Consider the following 23735-nt stretch of genomic DNA (forward strand, 5'->3'; position numbering starts at 1 on the left):
ATATCCTCAGTTTGTTTCCTATAATATGGCAAAAAAATCGCACGCCTTAATAACAAGGTAACTAATATATTCAGTATCAACTTAGCATTACGAATTATCATAATGGCGATTTATGATATCAAATATACCCTAAACCTAGGCGTCTTGCATACATTGATGGTTTTTCTCAAATTGTCTTTGAGCCTAATGGTGTTCCATAAATCGATGCTTTCAGAATGAAATAATACATTTCGTTCGCAGATTTTGTAAAATAATGTGTTTAATTTCGCATGGTGATATATATTTTTATTTCGCATAACAGAATTGCAAACGAAGAGTTCTGAAGACAATATTCACGATAGTTGTTTTTTCTCAATTTTTATTTTAATTTTGTTTTCTTATATTTTGTTTCTTATATATTTTATTACTCTATTGCTTATGTTGCGTTTTATCTTATATTTATAATTTATTCTATGAAAACAAATATTCTATTGCCTATGTTTCGTTTTATCTTTACTTTATAATTTATTTTATATTAGCATTTGCTTACTCTTATTGATTCACTTCCATGAACTATACTTCAATTAAACAAAACTAATACACATGTTTTAAATAAAAATTGAAGCTTCATTTATATTCACATACTCAATTTCGTTTAAACACTTATTTTATAACATGTAGTATTTCTTTCTATCACTCTACTTTTATAATGTCTATAAATTCAAAGTAATAGTCTATTTAAATCTACTCACTCCGCGCATGGCGCGGATTATCACCTAGTAAATTACTCCCTCTGTTTTTTAATGTTGCATATTCTAGATTTTTCACACATTTTAATAAAACACATTAAATTTGCATATTTTTTGTGTTTATCTTTGTTTCATAATTTAAACCAATAACAATTCAGTAAATGCAATTAAGTTTTTTGAAATTTGCAATTAGTTAAAAAAACATGTCTTGAAAATGTAAAAAATTGATCTTTTTAAAATAATTTTTTTTTTTAGAATATGTAATATTAAGGAACAGGGAGTATTAATTAACTTGATTTATCAGCTAGTACTAGACCGCTGGCTTGCTATTTATAATCTACAATTATTACATTTGGACCATCGCTGAACAGATATCAATAAGAGCAAGCTTTTGTCCAAATACACAAGCTTTTTCCTATTAATAGCCCCAATTTCTGTCTTCTTAACGCCGCTTTTTATACCTTTTTATATCACGTGTAATATGTATATAGAAATCTACCTTCTTCACACCAGTTTTGCGGTAGTATCCCCTGTGGGCCTGTTGCGTGTGATCCACATAGCTATCCTACACCTTCGTTGGTTTTTCGGTCATCCGTATTTACGCATGATGAGTCGTTAATTGGACTTTTAAAAGAACTGTAAAATATGTTAGGGATTTTGAGTAATACTACTTTTTAATAAATTAGGGATATATATATATATATTAACTTTTATAATTTTGGGGATCCAAGAATAATCCTTCACTTAGCTATGTCTCTAACCGGCCATGGTTACGGAAGAGACCAAAGATCATACCAACCAGATCTTATAAGTTGTTGAGCTTGATAGGATCAAGAAGTCTTGGTTGTATTAATTATGATTACATTGAAGTTGTAGCTCGGTTACAATTTAATTGCATCACACATGCTCAAAGATTCTAGCATGAGATTCTTTAGTTAAGTAGTTATATCGCATTTCAATGTAACCTAGCTGACGGATTAGATTATAGTAAATGGATTACAAATGTCTAATATGTCTACGTTTATCTTTATTATAATTAACACTGGACGATTTGTTGTTTTAATATATTAACCATAAGAAATTAAGTCTATTGCTTTTAAAAAGACTTTGCAATTTGAACCAAACATAATCAAATCGAATAATCTTAATTAAAATAAAGTTGATAGAATTAAAATTTTGAACCAGTCCTATATACTAAATATAAAATCAACCGAAATGAAAAGAGTTACAAAATACATTTAAAATTTATTAATTAATTAAATTAAAATTTAAATCGAAGAGACTGATTTAAAATAAATTTTGTAAAATGATCAGTATGAATATACATATATCCTTGAAACAATCCTAAACTAAATTTAAATCACTGAAATGTTTTTTTTTTTTATCAAATCCATGTAAAATGGTTTATTGACTATATGAAATATATTTAAGTTTTCTGTTTTATAAATATAAGAGAAAAGAGATTATATATCTATTAATTTTATCATAAATAAACCAAATTTCAATTCAAACATATTATTTCAATTATTTTTACTCTTTCCATTTTACATTAAGTGTCATTGCAGAATAAATTTTTGTTACAAAATAAGTGTTATTTTTAGAATTTCAATGCAATTTATATCATTAATTTATCTATTTTACATTATAAATTAAGAAAAAAAAATTCAAAAATTAAGTAAGGGAAAAACAGAACATTTAACTCTTTTCTAATTAGCGTGAAAAAATCTAGAAGATATCAAATTTGAAATGGACAGAGTAGTATTTATTATGAACAAGATAAAATGAGAAAAAATAAAACCAAATGTCTAATCTCTTGTTGTAAGCCTATAGCTATTCTCTTTTAACAAAAAAAAAAGGCCTAGATATTCTTCAATTAAATAACTTTTTGTGGTATGTTACATGAAAGCACGATGAACCATTCCATGATAGATTCCACAACAGAATGTGATATACGTAGCAAGTTGAATATTCAATTAATGCGTTCTGCTTTCACAGAGCAGAGAGTATTTACTTCTCTTATGAGGATGTCATCTAAATACTACAGCGACTATAATTCCCGGTTAATTAGATCCTAATATTTAACCAATCCTATATGCAATCACACTCATGCTGGCGATACGTGTTTCGACATAGACCCTAATATTTATGTCTTTAAAGCCGCCTGTTATATTAAAAAAAAAAAACTAGTATGTTTGAGATTAAATACACTATCTCAGTTGTTTTCTACGATTAAAATAAGTACTCAATCTACTACATCTAAAAATACTTCAATAAACTGGTTAATCCTGTCTTGTCTGAAGTCTACCACAAGTCCACAGCATCTCCACCACGCAATGCATATATATACATGTGTGTTTGTCTATATATGAACATGCCATGATGACATAGAAGAAAAGTTTATATAATTTTCTCTCTTTGTCCTGGTTCAAAGCAAACATTTCTTATATTAAAATCTTCTTTTATTTTACGTTACAATAAAGCAAATATGAAAGACAATACAAGCTGGTATTGTTTTTGCTTTTCACGGAAACTATGCTTGTTGTCCGTTCTCTTTCTCACTGAGACACTCGTCGCCATAAAGCTGCCGCCAAACTTGACGTTTCCAGCGCTAATAGCTTTCGGTGACTCCATTGTCGACACCGGAAATAATAACAATGTCAAAACCGTAGTTAAGTGCGATTTTCAGCCTTACGGTATCAATTTCCAAGGCGGCGTTCCCACCGGGAGATTTTGCGACGGACGAGTCCCTCCCGATTTGATTGGTTCATTCTCGTGATTCTATTAATTTCTAAATATTCTACTCGTAGTTTTTTCAGCTCTAATGAAAAAGAGATGTCAACTGAAACATAGATTTCTACATTTATATTACGACTTATTCGGATATGACCGGGTTTGAAATTTTGAGAACAATAAGCATTTACTAAAAATTTAATAATTAAAAAAAAAAATTTAGAAGTCTATACTTATATTATTTTCAGAAAAAAATTGGAAACCAAAACTGACTGAGCTATGCCGAGATTTGATTAGGACACAAGTGATGTACATGTTAGTGATGCCTGCAAATCATTTGAGCAATCATTTGTTTTTTTCTTTTTGTTCATTTCTGGACAGTAGTTAAAGACAAGGCTAGAAACATTCTTTTGTTAGGATTTGGAAAGCTAGTGTTCCACGGAATATTGTTTTTCTTTCTTTAAAGTTGAAAATGACGCTATTTTTCTTTATGCTTTCTTCTTATTTGCAGCCGAAGAATTGGGAATAAAATCAGTTGTACCTGCATATCTCGATCCAAATTTAAAGACTGAAGATCTTTTAACCGGTGTATCATTTGCGTCGGGAGGTTCTGGTTACGATCCCTTAACACCCAAACTCGTGGTAATACTATATATTATACGTAATCAGACGATCATATAGTGTTCTTTTTAATAATTGTAAGCTAACTCCTATAATATGGAAATATTTGATTTGATATTTACCTATCTAACTTGGTCTTGTTTTGTATTTATTGATGGTTTTAGGCAGTAATTTCATTAGAAGATCAATTAAAATATTTCGAGGAGTACATAGAGAAAGTGAAGAATATAGTTGGGGAAGAAAGAAAAGGGTTCATATTAGCCAACAGCTTATTCTTATTGGTCGCAGGCAGCGACGACATAGCCAATACTTACTATGTTCTCCGTGCAAGACCTCACTACGACGTCGATTCGTACACTACTCTTATGGTCAACTCTGCCTCCGATTTTGTGAACGTAAGCTAGCTTCTCTCATATTTTAGGTATTTCTACATATATATGTAGTCCACTATTCCACAATATATGTAGTATACTGTGGCTAGTTTTGTTGAAAGAGTAAACAAAATAACCATTTACAGTTTACTGCATGAGTCAAAAATAACGTAAAACATAACCTAAAAGTAGTAAGAATCTAACAATGTGTTATTATTCAGTGACTAATAATTCTATTTATGTTATGTAATCTTTTATGCGACGGCTCAGAATATTTGTAGCGTACGGTCTTTTACAGCATGCGTAGTGTTTTATTTTTTCAAAGAACAGGATGTATAATTCGAAAGAATTATATAACTATGAGCATCTTAAAATTTAAACTATAATAAATTTTACTAAAAATATCAGATTTATGGCCACCTACTAAATACTCTCATATTTCATATCACTATTAATTTCTTTTAAGATGTTCAGACATTTTTGTTACCATGAAGGACAATCAGATAGGAAAAACAAATTACCAAACCAAATATTTTATATTTATTCGTGACGTATAACTTTCATGACATTAATACTGGCTGTACCATGTATAGATTGATCATGTGTCTAATTTTTTTCATTCTTTCATCTGTGCTAGAATATGCATGTAAATATATGTGGATTGAGTTTTCTAATGTTATTTAATTCTTTTTGGATAAAAGTATAGTAAAGGGGTCATAGGAGAATAGAACCGTGAATCTTAGAACTAAGATGGGGCAATGTCACCCGTATGAGCCAAATAACTTGTTGTTAATAAAATTAATATTAGCTACTCATCAATCATAATACAGAAACTATACGGATATGGAGTGAGAAGAATCGCTGTGTTTGGTGCACCACCACTTGGTTGTGTACCATCACAGAGAACCGTAGGAGGAGGTCTTTTGAGAGAGTGTGCTGAGTATTACAACGAAGCAGCAAAGCTTTTTAATTCAAAGATCTCCACAAAATTGGATTTGATGCATAAAACTCTACCGGGTATCAAACCGGCCTACATTAATATCTATGACCCTCTTCTCGATATCATCCAGAGTCCTGCAAAATACGGTAACACCTTACAATTTGTATTTAAATCTCTTGTACAGGATTGTTGTCTTTAGTAGAAAATATGTCTTAACTCTGAGTTGTTATAGGATTTGGAGTGTCTAATAAAGGATGCTGTGGAACCGGAGTCATAGAAGTTGCTGTTCTGTGCAATAAAATCACATCTTCTGTATGCCCCGACGTGTCTAGCCATGTGTTTTGGGACAGTTATCATCCCACAGAGAAAACTTACAAAGTGTTAGTCTCACTGTTGATTAGCAAATTTGTTAATCAGTTTGTCTAAATTTAAATCCAAAGCTCACTTCCTAGTAGTGATTGATTATATTTTATCATGTTTTGTCTGTATTATTCGGATAATGTATTCGTTCAAAATAAAATTAATATATATACTGGTGTTTCGTATTTTGGAGAAATCTGATAGCGTTCTTCATAATAGTTAGCGCAGTTTCATATATACTGCCGAGCTTCGGCTTCAGCTTTATCACCGGTTTGTTATCTTGCGTAGCGGTCTGTAAGGGGGCAGAAGATGCAACAGAAATTACCATGTGTTGTCTTGCAGGTGAGGGCTGTCCCTCAACGTCACATTATGTGACTAAGTCTCAGCTGTCCGACTCTGTCGGATATGCCCCATCGACGCATCCAAGCCTTGTCTTGAATTCGCTGTCATCTTCCTTGGAAGATCTATCTTTCTTAGTTTAGTTTGTTATTGTATCTTATGCTTTTTATCAAAGAGAACGGATAATTTCCTCTCGTATTTGTATTCAAGAAAATTGATAAACGAAAGTAAGTTGTGTTTCAAAAAAAAAAAGTTAGCGCAGTCATCTTAAGAGATTACATGCACACTAATGGAGAGGTTCCACATGTTTCCTTCCTAAGTTTGGTTCTGTTCCTCGGCATGATCGGCTCACCAACCCCGGCCAATGAACATGCATGCTCTAGAACCGAACATACCTTTACTCGTGCCAACTTCCCTAAAGGATTTCATTTTTGGTACCTCAACCGCAGCTTTTCAGGTGTCATACCTGATCAGATATACATTATATTATATATACCCTTGTACGAACTGACCAGTTCTATTAAACCGGTCCTAGCTACAAAGATTGAATACAAATCTCCCTTCCTAAAAAACAGCATGTACTTTTGAGAAAATATCAGTCATACAATCGTATTCACAGCGACATATGTAATACTCTGTTGTTCAGCTATTTTTTTTCTAAAACAATTAATATATGTGCAAAACAGTTATTGAATGTTTGTGATTTTTGTGGTAAATAAAATAAATAGGTTCAAGGAGAGGATTTAGGCGAGCAAGACACAAGTCTTGTATTGGCGCTCGGATCACCATTCACCGCAGAACATACTATATTCAGAAGCATCTCTTGATCTTGCACCAAGCAGTTTGGTGTGTGGACAAACAATGTTTGTTTTTTAGTTTAATTTGATAGTTATGTAATTTGATATACCTGAAAATGTTTATTTGTTTTCCCATTTGTGCAACGATGATAAGGTAAACGTTACTGCATCGGTATTTTCATTGGTCATTAAACGTTACTGAATCGGTATTTTCATTGGTCATTGATGGACAATTTTGAACGGCAAGATGGATACAAGGCGAGTTCGGGATATATGTATACTACGTCAACCAAACAAATAATTTGACGCGTCACGAAAAATTTTCAGCAGTGGTACTCGAGTTTTCCTCTACGCAGTACTGAAAGATCTTGAGTTTGAGCACGATGACCACAATGAGTTGTAGAGAGAATTTTATGCAGACTTTGGAAACTTGAGTCGTAAATTATATCCACAAAAACTCTAACAACTTATGCAGTAGACTTTGTATCTTCACTTTATATGTCTGTCAACCATCACGCGTTGAATTAATTTGTTAGGTTGACCATAGCTGTCCACAGATTATAAAATTAGTGTTGTATATTTCGGGGGTGTAACTACTAGAATTATAATTCCGAAACTTCAAACACGGCTTTCCAAAAGATTTCATAAGTGGTAACTTCAAACACGGCTTTCCAAAAGATTTCATAAGTGGTTAAAAAGCTATGATATTTTAATGCATGCAGTTATCAACACTTACCCTAAAAAATATAAATTAAAAACTATATAAATTAATATTTGATAAATTAATAAATATTATAAATTAATAAAAAATTTCAGTCCCAAATTGAAGCGGTGTAAAATATAACAATATTCCATAAAATAATAAGATAATAATATTTAGAAAATTCTTAAGTAAATATATGGTCTTGTTAAAATTATAAATTAATAATTATCATACTTATAAATTTTATATAAACATACTTAATAACTCTATAAATCATATTTATTAATAACTCTATAAATTAATAAATTCCCATAGTGCCAACATTATTAGTTTATAGAGTTTTTTTTATTGTACATTGTAAACCATATTAAGAAAATGGTTAAATTTTAATTCTACTATTATTCGATTACTGGAACGCAATAGTATCATTATTATTTAATTTACTTATTTAGGCGTAAAAAGACAAAACTATAACAAATGCTCTGGAACCATAAGAACAGTAATATAAAACTAATAGAAGTTATATAACATACTAAAATGTAACGGTGTGAAAAAAACTATAACAGTTATATAACATGCTAAAATGTAACAGTTATATAAAACTATAACAGTTATATAACATACTAAAATGTAACGGTTATATAAAACTATAACAGTTATATAACATTTAAATCTTTTGTCAAAAAAAAAAAAAAATAACAGTTATATAACATACTAAAATGTAACGGTGTGAATATATGTAATGATGCGTATATAACATATCCATTGTCAAGGAATAAAGTTCAAATAAAATCAATACTGTTTCTATTTGAAAATAATAATTTCTGAATTAATTTATAATGTAAAAATACCTAATATGAAAAGATTGAAATATATAAGCATCAGCTGTAGTAATCATAAGAAAATCATAATTTATAATGTAAAGATATTCACTAGTTTTCAGGCTGAAAAATATAAGAAAATCGTAAAGTAATCTTATATATTAAAAAAAAAGTCACAATATTGATTTATGTGTGAATTTTTTAAAAAATGGACCTAATGGACATCCTAGAAAGTCATATTACATTTAATATCTAATCTTATCATTTAAATTTTGGGTCTACCAGAAATTTTTATTGGGCTATCAATAATTGGATTTAAACAATAGATGATTTATTGGATTTATAGATAGTGTAAATTAAATAGATATAATTTAATGTTGTAATACTATTCTTTCATATGTTAATTATTTAAATATTTGTCGATGTTAACTTTTTAAATTATAAAGATTTTTTTTATTTAACAAAAATTATATTATCTAATAATGATTAATCTTTACTATCTTAAACCAATGAAAACAAATTTAAAACTATATAGTTTATTTTAAAAATTAAAGAAAAACTAAATGTTTAATTATTTACTCGATAATATAAATCTATGAAGCGAAAAGTTTAATTTTTTAAAAAGATTTATAGATAGTATAAATTAAATAGATATAATTTAATGTTGTAATATTATACTTCTATATGCAAAATATTTAAATATTTGTCGATGTTAACTTTTTAAATTATAAAGATTTTTTTTATTTAACAAAAATTATATTATCTAATAATGATTAATCTTTACTATCTTAAACCAATGAAAACAAATTTAAAACTATATAGTTTATTTTAAAAATTAAAGAAAAACTAAATGTTTAATTATTTACTCGATAATATAAATCTATGAAGCGAAAAGTTTAATTTTTTAAAAACTTTATAAATTTGTGAAATGTTACAATATCTTTGAATATGACAATAAAACAATATTTTACTAATCTTTATATATATAGTTACAATTTTAATAATGAAATAATAATCCAAAATATATATATAGAAGAAAATACAAACACATGTGAAAGTTTGAAACAATATATTCAATGAAAAAAATATACCGTAAACTTATTATGTTTTAAAGATTGATAGACATATATATTATAATATATACAAATTTATAATTGAAAACAAAATGTTTATATAAAAATAAACGAAAACAAAAACCCGCGAAGTTGCGCGGATCGAAATCTAGTTACGAGTTAAATACAAATATGATTGCATTCTCTCCAAAAATCTAAGTACAAGGGATGAATTAATCATAACCTCCCAAAAAGAAGTTTAACTTTAATGAAATTAGTATTATTTTCTATAGTTTTCCTTTATTTTCTTATAAGAAAAAATTCAACACTTCCTTATTCATTAATATGTATATATAATATGAAAATAGGAAAACATATGCATCAATTGCAATACTAATTTACCAATTCATTTTTTCTAAGAATTATAAGAAAATCATAAAATAATTATGAGTTGAACACAAAAAGAAGTTTTAACTTTAATGAAATTAGTAGTCTTTTCTATAATTTTCCTTTATTCTCTTATAAGGAAAAAAATAAAACAAATTTTCCTTAATTCATTAATCTCGCGATTACTTTCTATATTTCTAATAATCAACCAACTTAATCAAAATTAGGGATTCTAGTATAAATAGAGAGACGCATCCCTTCGTATTCTCCTCATCGCTTCCCTCAAAAACAAATAAATCTCTAAAATCAAAAAAGATGTCGACGAAGAAGATTGTGTTGAAGAGCTCCGACAACGAGTCTTTCGAGGTTGACGAGGCCGTGGCTCGCGAGTCTCAGACCCTGGCTCACATGGTCGAAGACGACTGCACCGACAACGGCATCCCTCTTCCCAACGTCACCGGCAAGATCCTCGCCAAGGTGATCGAGTACTGCAAGAAGCACGTCGACGCCGCTGCTGCCAAGACCGAGGCGGCCGCCGATGGTGGCGCTTCCTCCGACGATGACCTCAAGGCTTGGGATGCCGAGTTCATGAAGATCGATCAGGCTACCCTCTTTGAACTCATCCTGGTTCGTCTCGTCTCTCGTCTCTTCGATTTTGTTTTCAATTTCGCGATTTTAGGGTTTTCGATTTGGGAAATTAGGGTGTGTGATTTGGGGGTTTGTTTCTGGAATTGAATCCTGGTTTGCTAATGATTTCAATTTTGTTTCGATTGTGGGATTTGGAGATTTTAGGGTTTTCGATTTGGGAAATTAGGGTTTGAAATTTGGGGGTTTCGTTCAGAGATTGGATCCTGTTTTGCTACTGATTTCAATTTTGTTACTTTTTGTTTCGATTTTGTGATTTGGGGATTTTAGGGTTTTCAATTTGGGAAATTAGGGTTTGAGATTTGGGGGTTTCGTTCAGAGATTGGATCCTGGTTTGCCACTGATTTCAATTTTGTTACTTTTTGTTTCGATTTTGGGTTTTGGGGATTTTAGGGTTTTCAATTTGGGAAATTAGGGTTTGTGATTTGGATTTGGATCTAATGTGTTTACGTTTCTTGGATCGTGCAGGCTGCTAACTATCTGAACATCAAGAACCTTCTCGACCTCACGTGCCAGACGGTGGCTGATATGATCAAAGGCAAGACTCCAGATGAGATTCGCACGACCTTCAACATCAAGAACGACTTCTCGCCTGAGGAGGAAGAGGAGGTGCGCAGGGAGAACCAATGGGCTTTTGAATGATCTCACCAAAGAGAAGCCTTGTTGAAGCTATAGCAGAACCTGCAAAGCTTCTTCCTTTATCTTATTTGCGTTTTATGTTGTTAGGAAAATTAATGACTTATGTTGGTTCCGTTCCTCCTAGTGCTTTTCTATTTACCCATTAAGAACCAATTATTGGATAATTTGTGGTTATAATCAGTCTTTGGTTATCTTGTTTCTGTTTTATCCAATCTACGAGTATGCAAGATGCATTTAAATAACATTAGTCTATAAATGACTCGAGAACTGAACTCTGGTTATTCACATAAGTTTCATACCATTAACAAAAATATGACTTTTGCCATCGTCATTTGTAAGACCATCTCCAACCCACCTTAGAGAAAAATACAGAGGTGTACATTGGAGATTGGAGATGCTCTAATACATCATTTTCCATTATTCAAGTTGATCTATTAATCTATAGTAAGCTTCACACATATATATAGTTGATGACTGCACAGCACGACACACACCGCATACATCTTGCTATTCTCTAGCACGTTCTTTTTTTTCTATTTTAAGCGAAAATGCTCTGCCGTCTGGAAAGTGGAGATCATATTCCATCAAAGCAATAAATGTCCGACGAGCCACCGAAAAAACACAGTACCCACCATCCTCCGCCGCCGCCGTCGCTTTCTTCACTGCCCCAAGAAATCGTATTGAGATGCTTGGCCTTTGTCCCAAGAAGCTATCGCCTAAGCCTCTCTTGGGTCTCAAAAGAACTAAGATCCCTCCTTCGCTCGCCTGAGCTCAACGGCTTGCGACCCGACAAGAACTCCCTATATGTATGTTTCCAAAACAAACACAACGATCCGACCACCGTCCACTGGTTTACTCTTCGTCCCAAGGAGGAAACAACAACAACGGAGTATGTGCTAGTTCCAAATCCAACACCCTTCCCTCCTCATAAGTACGGCTCCTCGACCGCCACAGTGGGGTCGAAGATCTTTTTCATCGGCGGCTCTAGAAAACCTTCCTCGGATCTATGGATCCTCGACACCCGAACTGGGAACATGACTCAGGGACCAAGCATGAGCGTGCCTCGAAAAAAGTACGACGCAGCTGTGGGAGTGATCGACGGGAAGGTATACGTGATCGGAGGCGGCGTCTCCAACAAAAGGTTTCACGAAGAGATCCAGGTGGAAGTCTTTGATCCAAAGTCTGGAACCTGGGAGCTGGCAGGGGTGGAGAACGTGCGCAAGACGTTACGGTGCGGCGCCTCGGTGGATCGGAAGGTTTACATGGTGGAGTCCGAGGAGACGAGTGTGTACAACCCGAGAGGATGCGAAAGGGAACGTATGGTTCGTATCGTAAACGAGAGACTCTCCTCGGAACGTGGAAGAAAGGAAGCTTTAGACGATACGGTGTGTCGCGCGTGCGTGGTGGAGGATGTTCTCTTTGCTTTCTTTGTTAGGAGCGGGGTTATGTGGTTTAATACAAAGTTTAATGCGTGGAGTAGTTTGGTCGGTCCCGATGGGAAGAAACTGTTTATCTCACGCGCGGATGCGATGTCGGAATATGACGACGACGGAAGGCTTGCGGTTTTGTACATGTTGGGTGAAAATGAAGTTGATGAGACCTTTACCAAGAGTGTTGGTTGTATGTTGGTTAAGCTGGATAGAGCTGGAGAAAAGATTTGTGGGACGATTGATTGGTCTGGTGTTGTGGGTGCAGTTCCGTATTGGTTTAGTTTTCTTCATTGTTTTACCTGTTTATGATTGGTTGAGAGCAAGTTGGTTGCTGCTACATAGAAAGAAACCAACTCAGAAAATAATTATCATGTTTTAAGTTTGTGGAATGAAGTCATATGTTTTTTTTTTGTTTGTAAAACTGAAGAAAATGAATAAACATTTAACAGAATGTAGATTCATAAACTATGTTCTCCTGCTCTGCTCTTAGCAGTGAGCAGTAAAAGAAACACATGCATCCTTTTAACTGTGACATATCCTCATCCTCTTAGCTATAGACTCTTGGCACATCTCTAGGACAAAAGTTCCTTAATGAATCCATGAACAAACATATGCTAAACCTTTTGAGGTACCGCTGTTTAGAATATAAAAATGGATTGACGTTACTATTGTTAGAGCCCAAAAAAGCTCCGTTGCCGGGAATCGAACCCGGGTCTCCTGGGTGAAAGCCAGATATCCTAACCGCTGGACGACAACGGACTGATGCTATTAGTCTTTAATTGTACTTATCTAATCATAACAATATTTATCTTTTGATTTCATAAGCCTTTTGCATGAACTGATGAACGCCATGAAGGAAAGACCTATGCTTAGAGTGTTAGACTGAAACTTGGAAACAGTGGAAGATTATTCGATTATTTCAATTCATACCAATCGTTAATGATGCCAGTTTTTGTAGTTCATACGATGAACTAGTTTGGTTTGTTCTATATTTTCTGTTGCGTTATTAACACCAACATATAAATAAACTGAATTTAACACAAAAACATGAGAAGGAAAGCCACATTTTTTTTAATAACCATGAGTGACAAAATATTCCAGATATATAGACACTGTAAACAAGCTAACAATATTTCAATTCAATCGTCACTTTTCCACATCGCTAATGGTATATGGAGTCGCTTCATGGAAGTATCCACCTCTCCCATCCATGACGTTTCCTTAATCTGAAAACCTACACAGTTTTTATTAAAAAAAACTATATATGAGTTTTTTGTTTCCATCTATATACAATATAAGTTTAAGACAAGTAATAAAGGAATCATGAATTTACCTGGACCTCGACGGTTGTTGATGATCCCATTGAACGCAATATCAAGTCGATATCATCGGTCAACGCTTTGATCTGATTGTCAAAACAAGACACAAAATTGATATTTATATAATTCTCTAACATCAAATATTCCTATTATTACAAACTTGAATATTACTTACTCGTCTAAATTCTGCAATGAAGCTGCAGTGAAGAAAACATCAACCCATCCTTGATTATCCATGAGAGATTTCAAGTAGTCATCGCTCACTAGATTTTCATCGCTGTATTATTAACCAATCCATATATTAATATCACAATAAATCTAAAAAAACAAATTAATAAAGCACAAAAAATATAAAGTTTAATTTACCTGAAATAATATTCAATCCGGCTGACAATTCTAGACGATAAATCAGACACTAGTGCCAACCTCCGAAAAATCTGTAACATCCAAATAAAGTTAATGAAACTAAACTCAAAATAATTTAGTCGTAGAAACCCAAAAGCTTTTGTATAAACAAAAATTAACTTACCAGGCACAGTCATAAAAGAAAACTGCGGAAGAGGAAACCACAACGGTTGGAAAGAAGTTAACAGTGGTGGAGGTAGCTGAGTTTGTTGGAAATAAGTTAACAGTGGTGGAAGTAGCTGAGGTTGCATTTGCTACACTCTTGGCCAATTTCGTTGGTCAGAGGTGGAGTGATCAAATCGATTCTGATCTTGGTTAGTTCTCCTATTCATCGTTATTAAAAACTTTAGAGAACTAAAAAGAACTTCTGAACAAATTTTTGGGATTGATCAAAAACAAAAGATAATACCAACGCTTAGGGTAAATATAGCGTGATGTTCTTCCTAGTCCGGTTACACTTATAAAAGTTAGATTGCACCCAAAACATAAACAAAAAAATAAATACAATCCTTTTCCTATTTAGAACTAAAATCAATTGAGTTCAGATATACTTTGACGAAGTCAAAGCTTCAAAATTATACTCCTTTCGTTTCTAAATAAATGTCATTTTTTTCACATAAATTAAAAAGGTGGATGAAATATACGTAATTTGTTATTAATTACACTCTGACCAATAGTATTTGTGATAAATAAAGTTATTTATAAAATCAATGCAGTGTGCAATTAATTTTCACCTGAAAGTAAGTATAATTTGCATTGGAATTGCAAAATGACATTTTTTGTGCAACAAAAAAAATGTTAGAATGACACTTATTACGAAACATAGAGAGTATATTGTACCATATATTATAAAGTACTTTTTGTTAGAAATATAAATAAGTTATATTTATTGGAAATTTGTGTAACCAATTATACTCAATCATCTTTAATAACTCATAAATTATACTAAATTTATATAGTATTAAGTAGTGTTAAAAATAAAATTTAATTATATATTGAAACTGTTTTCACGAAGAACATCCTAGACCAAAAAGATCTTTGCTACCAAAGTTTTCTTGTCAGGTAAAAGCACAACAGCTTTATGAATACTGTTGAACATAAAAGTTCTAATCTGACTTAAGCCTAACCATCAGCTTCAGAGTAGACACGGTTCTAGTAAACCGTCTTGTTTCTTGTCTTTATACTCCTCCAAGGTGATCAGTGATTCCTTGTTTTTGGTCCAATCTGCAGGTCTTGGCATGATTATCGCAATATATCCTTCTCGATCAGCCTGAAAATCAGATTTTTTTTTTGTAACAAAACATATGTAACTAAAAATACATTTTGACTTATTATTCAGTGCCGGTCTTTCTTTCATAAGCTAGTAACAGTAAAGCACATTGTTATGGACTCTCAGAACTAGAGATTCATTTGCATAATAAACATTGAAGAATAACATCATGTTAAGACAATAATACATAATTCAATTGTTTCTTACCGATGAATTAAGAAGCTGAGGTTGCTTGATTAATCTCTCGTTCACCTCCAAGAGAGAACCTTTAACGCAACACCTAGAATAAACCCAACACATAAACAAACAAACACACAAATCAAAAGTTCAAATCTTTCATAACATCTACAAAGTATAAAGCTTGTGCGCCTGACAATATAAGAATCAATAGCAGTGGAGACTTTGCACAATGCTGTATTCGATTCAGACCGCATAGCATTCTGCGCACAAGAAGAGCATTCTGAGCACGAACACACAACTTCTAGCTATAACAATCAGCAAAAAGACTGAGGAAAGCAAACCTTTTTACGCTTGCCAGAGACTTTCAAGACGCTACGATCAGACTTACCGACATTGAAATCAATGTTAGTGATCCCACCTTGGTCCTTAAAAGCTATATGAGTAGGAGCTAATCCAACCACACACAAACTTAAACAAAACAAAACAAAAAACACACACACAAGTAAGAAAAAAAATCCAAACTTTATTACATCAAACAGTGAAAAGGAAGAGACTTTAAACATACCCATTGGCGTGACGGTAGATGTAGTGATCATGACCCGGTTTAGTAAAATCTGCCAAGACATTGAAAAGCGGTTTATTCACACACTATCACAAAGGGTTGAATAGAAGATGAATGAGTGTGAGAACCTGTGATGAAGTAAGAAACGAAGTTGACTTGTGTAGCTGAGGGAGGAGAAAGAGTAAGCTCCCCTATATCTGAAAGCAGAAGCTTTCGCAATTCGTCTTCGTCTTCTTCTTGATGTAAACTCGACTGAAATATCTCGATTTTCAGTTTTTTTGGTATTAGATTCGTTTTAGATCTCGTATTCAGTTGCAAATGCCTATCATGTTTCTGAAACTTGAATTCTTCGGTAAATGAGTTCGTGAAAAATGAAAACTAGTAAAACCATTGAGTTCTGTTTCTCATAAAGTAAAAGAAAACAGCAACACAAAAACGTCAGATAATTTCAAAACAACAAAAGAGACAAAGATACGCTAGCATTTGTATCAAATCTAGAAATCGTCGTCATCCTCCTCAGCCATGTATTTAGCAAGCTCCTCTTCTTGCTGCTTCATCTCCCTCCTCTTCTCCTCGCTCTCTTTCTCCCTGTGCGTGTTCGGCGGGAACCTCAGCGCCCTCACCGCTTCGTTGTGCATGTTCAAACAGAAGGCAATCCTCGAGTTAAACGCGTTCTGCGGCTCGTTGGTGGAGTAGATGTCTCCTGTTTCCTTCGAGACCATGTAACCATTCTTGTGGTCGATGGTCGCGTCGATTGCTCCGTCTCTTATGGCCTTAGCCACTATGCTCTCTGCATCTGCGACAGGGTTTGCGGAGTTCAGCCTTAGCTTCTGGGCGACGTCTGTGAGAGAGATTCTCGAGTAGGAGATGCTGATGTTGCGCAGTCCTGTCCTGATCACGTTGTGTCGGAGCCTGACAATAAGGTTGTGAGTCCTGTCCTCGGAGAATGTCTTTGCAAACTTCTCTTGAACGTTCCTGAAGAGCTCCAAGTCACCAATCCTCACAGCCTGTCAAAAATCCAAACATATTAAGCATAAGCTCCTTTTCAGAGATGCAAGAAGTGCTAAGATTAACACTCACATTGGTAAGTTCGAAGTATGGCCTAAGAGCCTTCTCCATTCCTTTCTGCATGAAGATGGATCGCTCTGGAATCTCACCCAAGAGGAGACGAACCAGAATAGCCCACTTGTTGCACTGGACTCTGAAGCCTAGAGCAGCGACAGGTGCTTTTCTAGCAGCCTGGAGGAGGCTCTCTTTTGCATCAGTGTACTCCAGTTGGATCGTGCGGATTTTACCCAGATAAAACAAGTACCTACAGAACTGTAACAGCAAAACAAATTGCGTGAGATATGTATATACATACATACTTTATTAGAATTTGTAGATATGAAGGTCAAAGAAAACGCAAGAAGGCATAAATAAAGCAGAGAAAAAAAAAAATAGATAAAGCAGAGAAACGAAATGCAACGTAGATTTAAGAAAATAATGTGCGAGCAAAGGCCTAGCAGGAGATATATGAATGCAGGAGGAATACATATAAACGCAATAACCATAAGTGAGCCATTAGAGAAACTATAATCCAGAAAGCCACAATAACCAAGTGTGTATAAGAATAACTACTAAAGGATACCTGTTGGTTGGAATGTGCCTCAAATCTTGGAGCTTTAGATCTAAGCTTCTCAGCTTGGTCATAAAGGTTGTAGTGCAGGTAGTTGCGAAGCAAGAGATTCAGAAGTGTTTCCTGCACTCACGAAATGGACATACTCAATAACCAAAACAAAAGCTGAATCAAGAGTTTCAGAGTGTTCACCTCATTTGTCAAACAAAAAAAAACGTACCTGACCCAACTCATCATGACGCAGTGTTGCAGAGTGGTGCAAAGACAGAAGAGTACTACAAAGCAGAAGTAAAAATCAATCAGCTAATAAAACTGTTGAAACCCAAATATAAGAAACAAAGTCAGTGAATTAAAAAAACTAACCCACGAATCTCAGCGAGATCACCAGTCATCTCATAACTCAAAGAGTAGTAAAAATACAATCTTGAAGCTATCACATCAATGGTTCTCTTGTTCAAGCTCTTGAGACGAGCGATGCTAGCTGAAGAGCAAGCTTTGGCCTAAAAACAGAATCAATCAAAATTAACAAAAACAAAGTACGCCAAACGAAACCTCAAACACACACAGAGATAAGAGAATCAAACCTCGTTGTACTTCTTCTGATCAATCAGAAAAAGCAAAACAATGAAGTAGCAGTAAACCTCAAGCTCCACAGGCACGTGCTTGGATGCAGCTAAGGGAATGGACGAAGCAGTATCAACCTCCATGTCATGTTCATCACTCTGAAAATAAAAAACAAAAAAAAATCAACACAGATCCAAATTATGTATTCAACGGAGATAAAGAATCGAATCAACCACAAGTATACCTTGGGAACGAACGAAGAGAGACGAGCGTGGGCCTCAGATCCATGGCCCAAAGCGAAGTCGAGGAACGAAGAGACGACGGAGCCGGTGAGCTTCTGCCGTATCCCGACGGTGAGGCGCACGGCGCGAGCGACGCGGCGGACTTCTTTGGTGTAGGAGCCGGTATCGATCAGAGCTGCGATCTCCTTCAGATCTGTTTGGGGAAAAACATTCGAATTTTCAAAAACCCTAGCGAGAGTAAAAAAGGATGAGGATCGAGATTCGTTACGCTGGAGAGTTGAGGGGGTGGCGGAGACGATGGATTGAGGTGGGGTTTGGTTGTTGTCTTTCATCTCCACGTCTTGAGTCGTCGTCGTCATCTTCTCGGCCGCGAATCTCAGAGATCTTCTTTAGGTGCTTTGCTTTCAGACGGAGGAGAAGGTATGTGTAAGTAAGTAAGTAAGTAACCTTTTCTTTTTCTTCAAGACAGATTTGATTTTTATTTTGAAGATGAGATATTAATTTCATTTGCAGTATAACAGAGTCGTTGTAGTATAGTGGTAAGTATTCCCGCCTGTCACGCGGGTGACCCGGGTTCGATCCCCGGCAACGGCGTTAAACTTTTTTTAATCCTAACTGTTTATTAATACGCTGTCGTTTTGTCCTGGACCTTTTTGGTCGTCGGCCAAGTCACAAAGAACATGGTCTGCACTGAAGCCTTCTCGTGTTTAGAGACCTCATCAAGTCATTTGAGAAATCAGTGGCTTCTGCCTCTTGCTTTCGTGTGAATCAAGTATTTCGTCAATGCATTGTCATCATTATATTAGAGCACACAAGACTAACAGAATCAACTCATATATTGCAAATGCAAGAACAAGTTCTTAGAAAAGACTACAACAACTGTTTATCACATTAGAACCGGTACGCAAAGAACAAAAAGAGTATATTTTGTCCCAGCTTTCTCTCACCTAGACAAAACTGAAGAAGAGATGCTAACTGAAGGGAAAAAAAAAAAAAGAGGATTCCTCGGTAGTAGTTGTTCTTCTTTGTAATATATGAAGAACGTGTATGTACTTGTACTGTTTTGCAGATAGATGAAGTCTATGCATAATGCATTGGGAGACATTTTCAATTATTTTACATTTTTTCTATAAGAAGAACATTTCAAATATCATACAAGTATTTAATACATTTAGATATACATTGTCTGCTGACAAAAAAAAAATGATATACATTGTCCATTGACTTTTTGGTATGCAAGTAATGCTTCTTTGAAATTTCAATAAGAAAGCATAATCTTTAGCTAAAAGATGGAACGATAAAAATGTTGTAAGCATTCGGCAACCAAACAAAAGAAAAGTTACGTGACAAAAGTGTAGTTGGGAGTATCGACCCACCAAACGTGAGAAGCAATATCATAATTAATTAATAATGAAACCATGACAAGACAAGTAATACTTTTGTCTTATTTAAATCGAAACCCAACATGTCATTCAATGACGATGTTTCATTGAACAATAGACAGGTTTTGACCAAGTACATATATACAGTGAATATTGTCACATCACACAGCAATAGCACTATTATTTTTACATTATATGGATGTGAAAACACCTCATCAAGTCATTTGAGAAATCAGTGGCTTCTGCCTCTTGCTTTCGTGTGAATCAAGTATTTCGTCAATGCATTGTCATCATTATATTAGAGCACACAAGACTAACAGAATCAACTCATATATTGCAAATGCAAGAACAAGTTCTTAGAAAAGACTACAACAACTGTTTATCACATTAGAACCGGTACGCAAAGAACAAAAAGAGTATATTTTGTCCCAGCTTTCTCTCACCTAGACAAAACTGAAGAAGAGATGCTAACTGAAGGGAAAAAAAAAAAAAGAGGATTCCTCGGTAGTAGTTGTTCTTCTTTGTAATATATGAAGAACGTGTATGTACTTGTACTGTTTTGCAGATAGATGAAGTCTATGCATAATGCATTGGGAGACATTTTCAATTATTTTACATTTTTTCTATAAGAAGAACATTTCAAATATCATACAAGTATTTAATACATTTAGATATACATTGTCTGCTGACAAAAAAAAAATGATATACATTGTCCATTGACTTTTTGGTATGCAAGTAATGCTTCTTTGAAATTTCAATAAGAAAGCATAATCTTTAGCTAAAAGATGGAACGATAAAAATGTTGTAAGCATTCGGCAACCAAACAAAAGAAAAGTTACGTGACAAAAGTGTAGTTGGGAGTATCGACCCACCAAACGTGAGAAGCAATATCATAATTAATTAATAATGAAACCATGACAAGACAAGTAATACTTTTGTCTTATTTAAATCGAAACCCAACATGTCATTCAATGACGATGTTTCATTGAACAATAGACAGGTTTTGACCAAGTACATATATACAGTGAATATTGTCACATCACACAGCAATAGCACTATTATTTTTACATTATATGGATGTGAAAACAGGTTAAGTACTCGAGATCGTCAAATAAAGGAAACGAGATCATCTTGCATCTCTAGCTACCTTGTACCTTTTGTGGATGAATCAGAGAATCAATAATTTTTTTCCATCCTCCAAGTTCAGAGGGAGTATCAGCATCCGGCAATTTGAACCCATTCACGTAGAAGGTTGGTGTTCCATAAACACCTCTTGAAGTGCTATGCTGCAAAACACATTAACGCCACAAAAGCAAACACATGAGCTAAATATGAACCTATAAATTCAAGTAGTATAAATTTTTTACCCGTTCAATATTTGAACCTATCAAGTACATTTGTTTTTTTGCCTGAACCTGAACCTATCAACATGGTCAAATATTCAACTTGATAGGTTCAGATCCATGGCACTAAAACACACAATATTCTTGTATTTGCTAGTTAATACACACCATGGCAAGTGAAAACAACCCGAAACTGAAGATATATACCTTAAATGAAACTCTGGTTGCACGTTCCGACTTTGTGTCGTTGAAGCCGGATTTGAGAACATGTCGATATGAGTTTCCCAACGTAGCTGTTCCAAGCTTGACAATTCTTCCCACAACTTCAGGTCTAGTCAGGAGTTGTGTTTGCGCACCGTAGAACATTGCCTGCCAAGAAACAGTTACATTTTAACCATATAAACATAGACATACGCATAGATGCAAACAATATCGAACAAACCTGATGCTTAAAGAACCCTTCCAGCAAACTGAAGGTAGCATTAGCGTTGTGAGTGTTCGCTATATGTAAAGCACGAGAAGTTACATACGCATTGTCATGGTACCTGCACGATCCAAAACCCAAGAAAACCAAAACAGTTTCATTACAAGACTGAATCTTTTGAACATATCTTAAACAGAACCATTCCTAAGCTACTCGTCTACTATTCTATTTATAGTAACTAACGGTAACGGAAGGAGAAGGTAAACAGAGTACTAACGGTAACGGAAGTAGGTGGAGGAGCAAGGAAACGCGAGATCCATAGTGTTTAAGAGCTTGCTTTAGCGGCGGCCAAGAGTCTCTACTGTACGGGCACACCGGGTCATAAAACGCTTCGATTAGTATTGTATCCGGGTCAACACGGCGACCCGGTGGGTATACGAAACCATCGGGCTTCGACGGTGGAATTAGCTGCGCGTGGACTTGCGTCCCGATGATGAAGAAGACAAGTAAGAGGAAAAACGCTCTGATCATTTTCTAGCTCTTTCGATTCTTCCTAGGATGGCAGGGGGTTATTAAGACAAGAGAGTCAGAGACTGTCGGTGAATGTAAAGCAACGGCTGAGATTGCTCGGAAGTGAAGTGAGACACTCTCTTTTATCTCTAGCCGTAGAATTTATTCCCACGTGGTAGAATCTGGTTGCCATTCCACATGGGCGTTTGGGTTCGGTTTGAGTTCAGCTTTCTACCTTTTTTTTTTTTTTTTTTTTGGCACAACCTTCCCTACCTTTTTATTCATGTTTTATGTATGTTTGCCTGTTTGGATCCGAGACTTCGTGCTTGGATATATCGTACAGTTTTGTCTAAAACTTATTTTTAGATCTGAACTAAGTTCAGGTTGGAGCAATATTAATTATTGAATAATGCTTTGGGTTCAAGTATTTTTAATTTTTTTATAAAACTGAAAAATTTAAGCAAAAAAAAACATTAAAAAAAATTAAATTGTGTATTATTTTAAGCATCCTCAGTATTATATATTTTGATGAATTTCTAGCTATTTAAATAATAAGTATTGTCACGAGAAACCTATGTAAATTCTCTGATGAATAATAATGAATAATGATACAATTCTTAGATTTTAAACTTATTTTGAACTTTGATAAAAAAAAAATCTTAGGTTATTCAATTTTTTTTATATGTGTTCAGATTTAAATCAAGTTTGAACCCGTTATTCAATTTTTTTTATATGTGTTCAGATTTAAATCAAGTTTGAACGAATTCTAGCTTGCTTGGCCTCTCTAGAGATGAAGTTTCCTGAATTGATGAATTTCCAGAAATCATTGTGTTCCGGGAAGTCAGGAACACAAGATTGACGTCCTTTCTCGAACCCAAAGACGTCGCACAGCTGAAAGATGGTCATGGAGTGGAACTGCCTGTTCACAATGAAGGAGAACATCGCCTTATCAGCTACCGGGTTGTCCTCGTCAGGATGGTAGAGGCGGGCTGATGCGAGGAACTGCCTGGTCAAATCAGCATAGCAATCACAGTGAAGATCGAAGATGTATCCCAGGCCAATCTTCGCGAACAAGGCTTCAATATCCTCGGTTATCCCCAATGCATCTGTAGTGTCTCTGTGAGCGAAGCGCGACGGACATATTTCCACTCCCCTCATCTGCTCGTAGAAATCATCATCATGTATATCCCACTGCTGGGTTATCTCTCGATTCGCAGGATGAGACCTATCCGTCTTTCTGAAATTGCCCTTTGTGCTGAGCCTAGCAGTCTGTACCGAGCAACTCCCACGCTCACCCTTCTTCTTTTGTCTCTTAGGCATTATCTGTGTCTTGATGAAAACTGATGGTAGAAA

At 34.4% G+C, this 23735-nt stretch overlaps 7 protein-coding genes and 2 non-coding genes across 9 annotated transcripts; 4 read left to right on the forward strand and 5 right to left on the reverse strand.

The window, feature by feature from the left end:
- Window positions 1–3085: 3085 nt before the first annotated feature.
- LOC106296309 (GDSL esterase/lipase EXL3) lies at window positions 3086–5938 on the forward strand. The gene is made up of 5 exons (XM_013732415.1): window positions 3086–3490; window positions 3970–4100; window positions 4244–4474; window positions 5281–5536; window positions 5623–5938. The coding sequence occupies exons 1-5, from the start codon at window positions 3214–3216 to the stop codon at window positions 5814–5816; spliced, it is 1089 nt and encodes a 362-aa protein (XP_013587869.1). The 5' UTR covers window positions 3086–3213; the 3' UTR covers window positions 5817–5938.
- A 4169-nt stretch (window positions 5939–10107) lies between these two features.
- On the forward strand, window positions 10108–11332 carry LOC106296754 (SKP1-like protein 1A). Its single transcript, XM_013732980.1, has 2 exons — window positions 10108–10476; window positions 10963–11332. The coding sequence occupies exons 1-2, from the start codon at window positions 10165–10167 to the stop codon at window positions 11134–11136; spliced, it is 486 nt and encodes a 161-aa protein (XP_013588434.1). The 5' UTR covers window positions 10108–10164; the 3' UTR covers window positions 11137–11332.
- A 300-nt stretch (window positions 11333–11632) lies between these two features.
- On the forward strand, window positions 11633–12938 carry LOC106299527 (F-box/kelch-repeat protein At2g22050-like). The gene has a single exon (XM_013735606.1). It carries the CDS (start codon window positions 11730–11732, stop codon window positions 12870–12872), a length of 1143 nt encoding a protein of 380 aa, XP_013591060.1. The 5' UTR covers window positions 11633–11729; the 3' UTR covers window positions 12873–12938.
- Window positions 12939–13250: 312 nt separating this feature from the next.
- TRNAE-UUC lies at window positions 13251–13322 on the reverse strand. Its single transcript has one exon. It is a non-coding gene; the product is annotated as a tRNA-Glu (tRNA).
- A 1979-nt stretch (window positions 13323–15301) lies between these two features.
- LOC106298155 (protein Simiate-like) lies at window positions 15302–16782 on the reverse strand. Its single transcript, XM_013734236.1, has 7 exons — window positions 16777–16782; window positions 16428–16677; window positions 16303–16351; window positions 16079–16205; window positions 15927–15997; window positions 15765–15837; window positions 15302–15557 (listed from the first exon to the last, which is right to left on the reverse strand). The coding sequence occupies exons 1-7, from the start codon at window positions 16780–16782 to the stop codon at window positions 15423–15425; spliced, it is 711 nt and encodes a 236-aa protein (XP_013589690.1). The 3' UTR covers window positions 15302–15422.
- On the reverse strand, window positions 16657–19198 carry LOC106300871 (26S proteasome non-ATPase regulatory subunit 3 homolog B). Its single transcript, XM_013737127.1, has 8 exons — window positions 18992–19198; window positions 18726–18916; window positions 18502–18639; window positions 18281–18417; window positions 18138–18192; window positions 17930–18040; window positions 17380–17619; window positions 16657–17306 (listed from the first exon to the last, which is right to left on the reverse strand). The coding sequence occupies exons 1-8, from the start codon at window positions 19080–19082 to the stop codon at window positions 16794–16796; spliced, it is 1476 nt and encodes a 491-aa protein (XP_013592581.1). The 5' UTR covers window positions 19083–19198; the 3' UTR covers window positions 16657–16793.
- Window positions 19199–19245: 47 nt separating this feature from the next.
- TRNAD-GUC lies at window positions 19246–19317 on the forward strand. Its single transcript has one exon. It is a non-coding gene; the product is annotated as a tRNA-Asp (tRNA).
- A 1714-nt stretch (window positions 19318–21031) lies between these two features.
- LOC106298796 lies at window positions 21032–22546 on the reverse strand. The gene is made up of 4 exons (XM_013734933.1): window positions 22150–22546; window positions 21891–21993; window positions 21656–21817; window positions 21032–21391 (listed from the first exon to the last, which is right to left on the reverse strand). The coding sequence occupies exons 1-4, from the start codon at window positions 22401–22403 to the stop codon at window positions 21245–21247; spliced, it is 666 nt and encodes a 221-aa protein (XP_013590387.1). The 5' UTR covers window positions 22404–22546; the 3' UTR covers window positions 21032–21244.
- Window positions 22547–22936: 390 nt separating this feature from the next.
- On the reverse strand, window positions 22937–23704 carry LOC106299359. The gene is made up of 2 exons (XM_013735464.1): window positions 23117–23704; window positions 22937–23066 (listed from the first exon to the last, which is right to left on the reverse strand). The coding sequence occupies exon 1, from the start codon at window positions 23700–23702 to the stop codon at window positions 23127–23129; it is 576 nt and encodes a 191-aa protein (XP_013590918.1). The 5' UTR covers window positions 23703–23704; the 3' UTR covers window positions 22937–23066; window positions 23117–23126.
- Window positions 23705–23735: the final 31 nt, after the last annotated feature.

The sequence above is a fragment of the Brassica oleracea genome, chromosome C6 (genome assembly GCF_000695525.1).
Source record: "Brassica oleracea var. oleracea cultivar TO1000 chromosome C6, BOL, whole genome shotgun sequence".
Taxonomy (NCBI): domain Eukaryota; kingdom Viridiplantae; phylum Streptophyta; class Magnoliopsida; order Brassicales; family Brassicaceae; genus Brassica; species Brassica oleracea.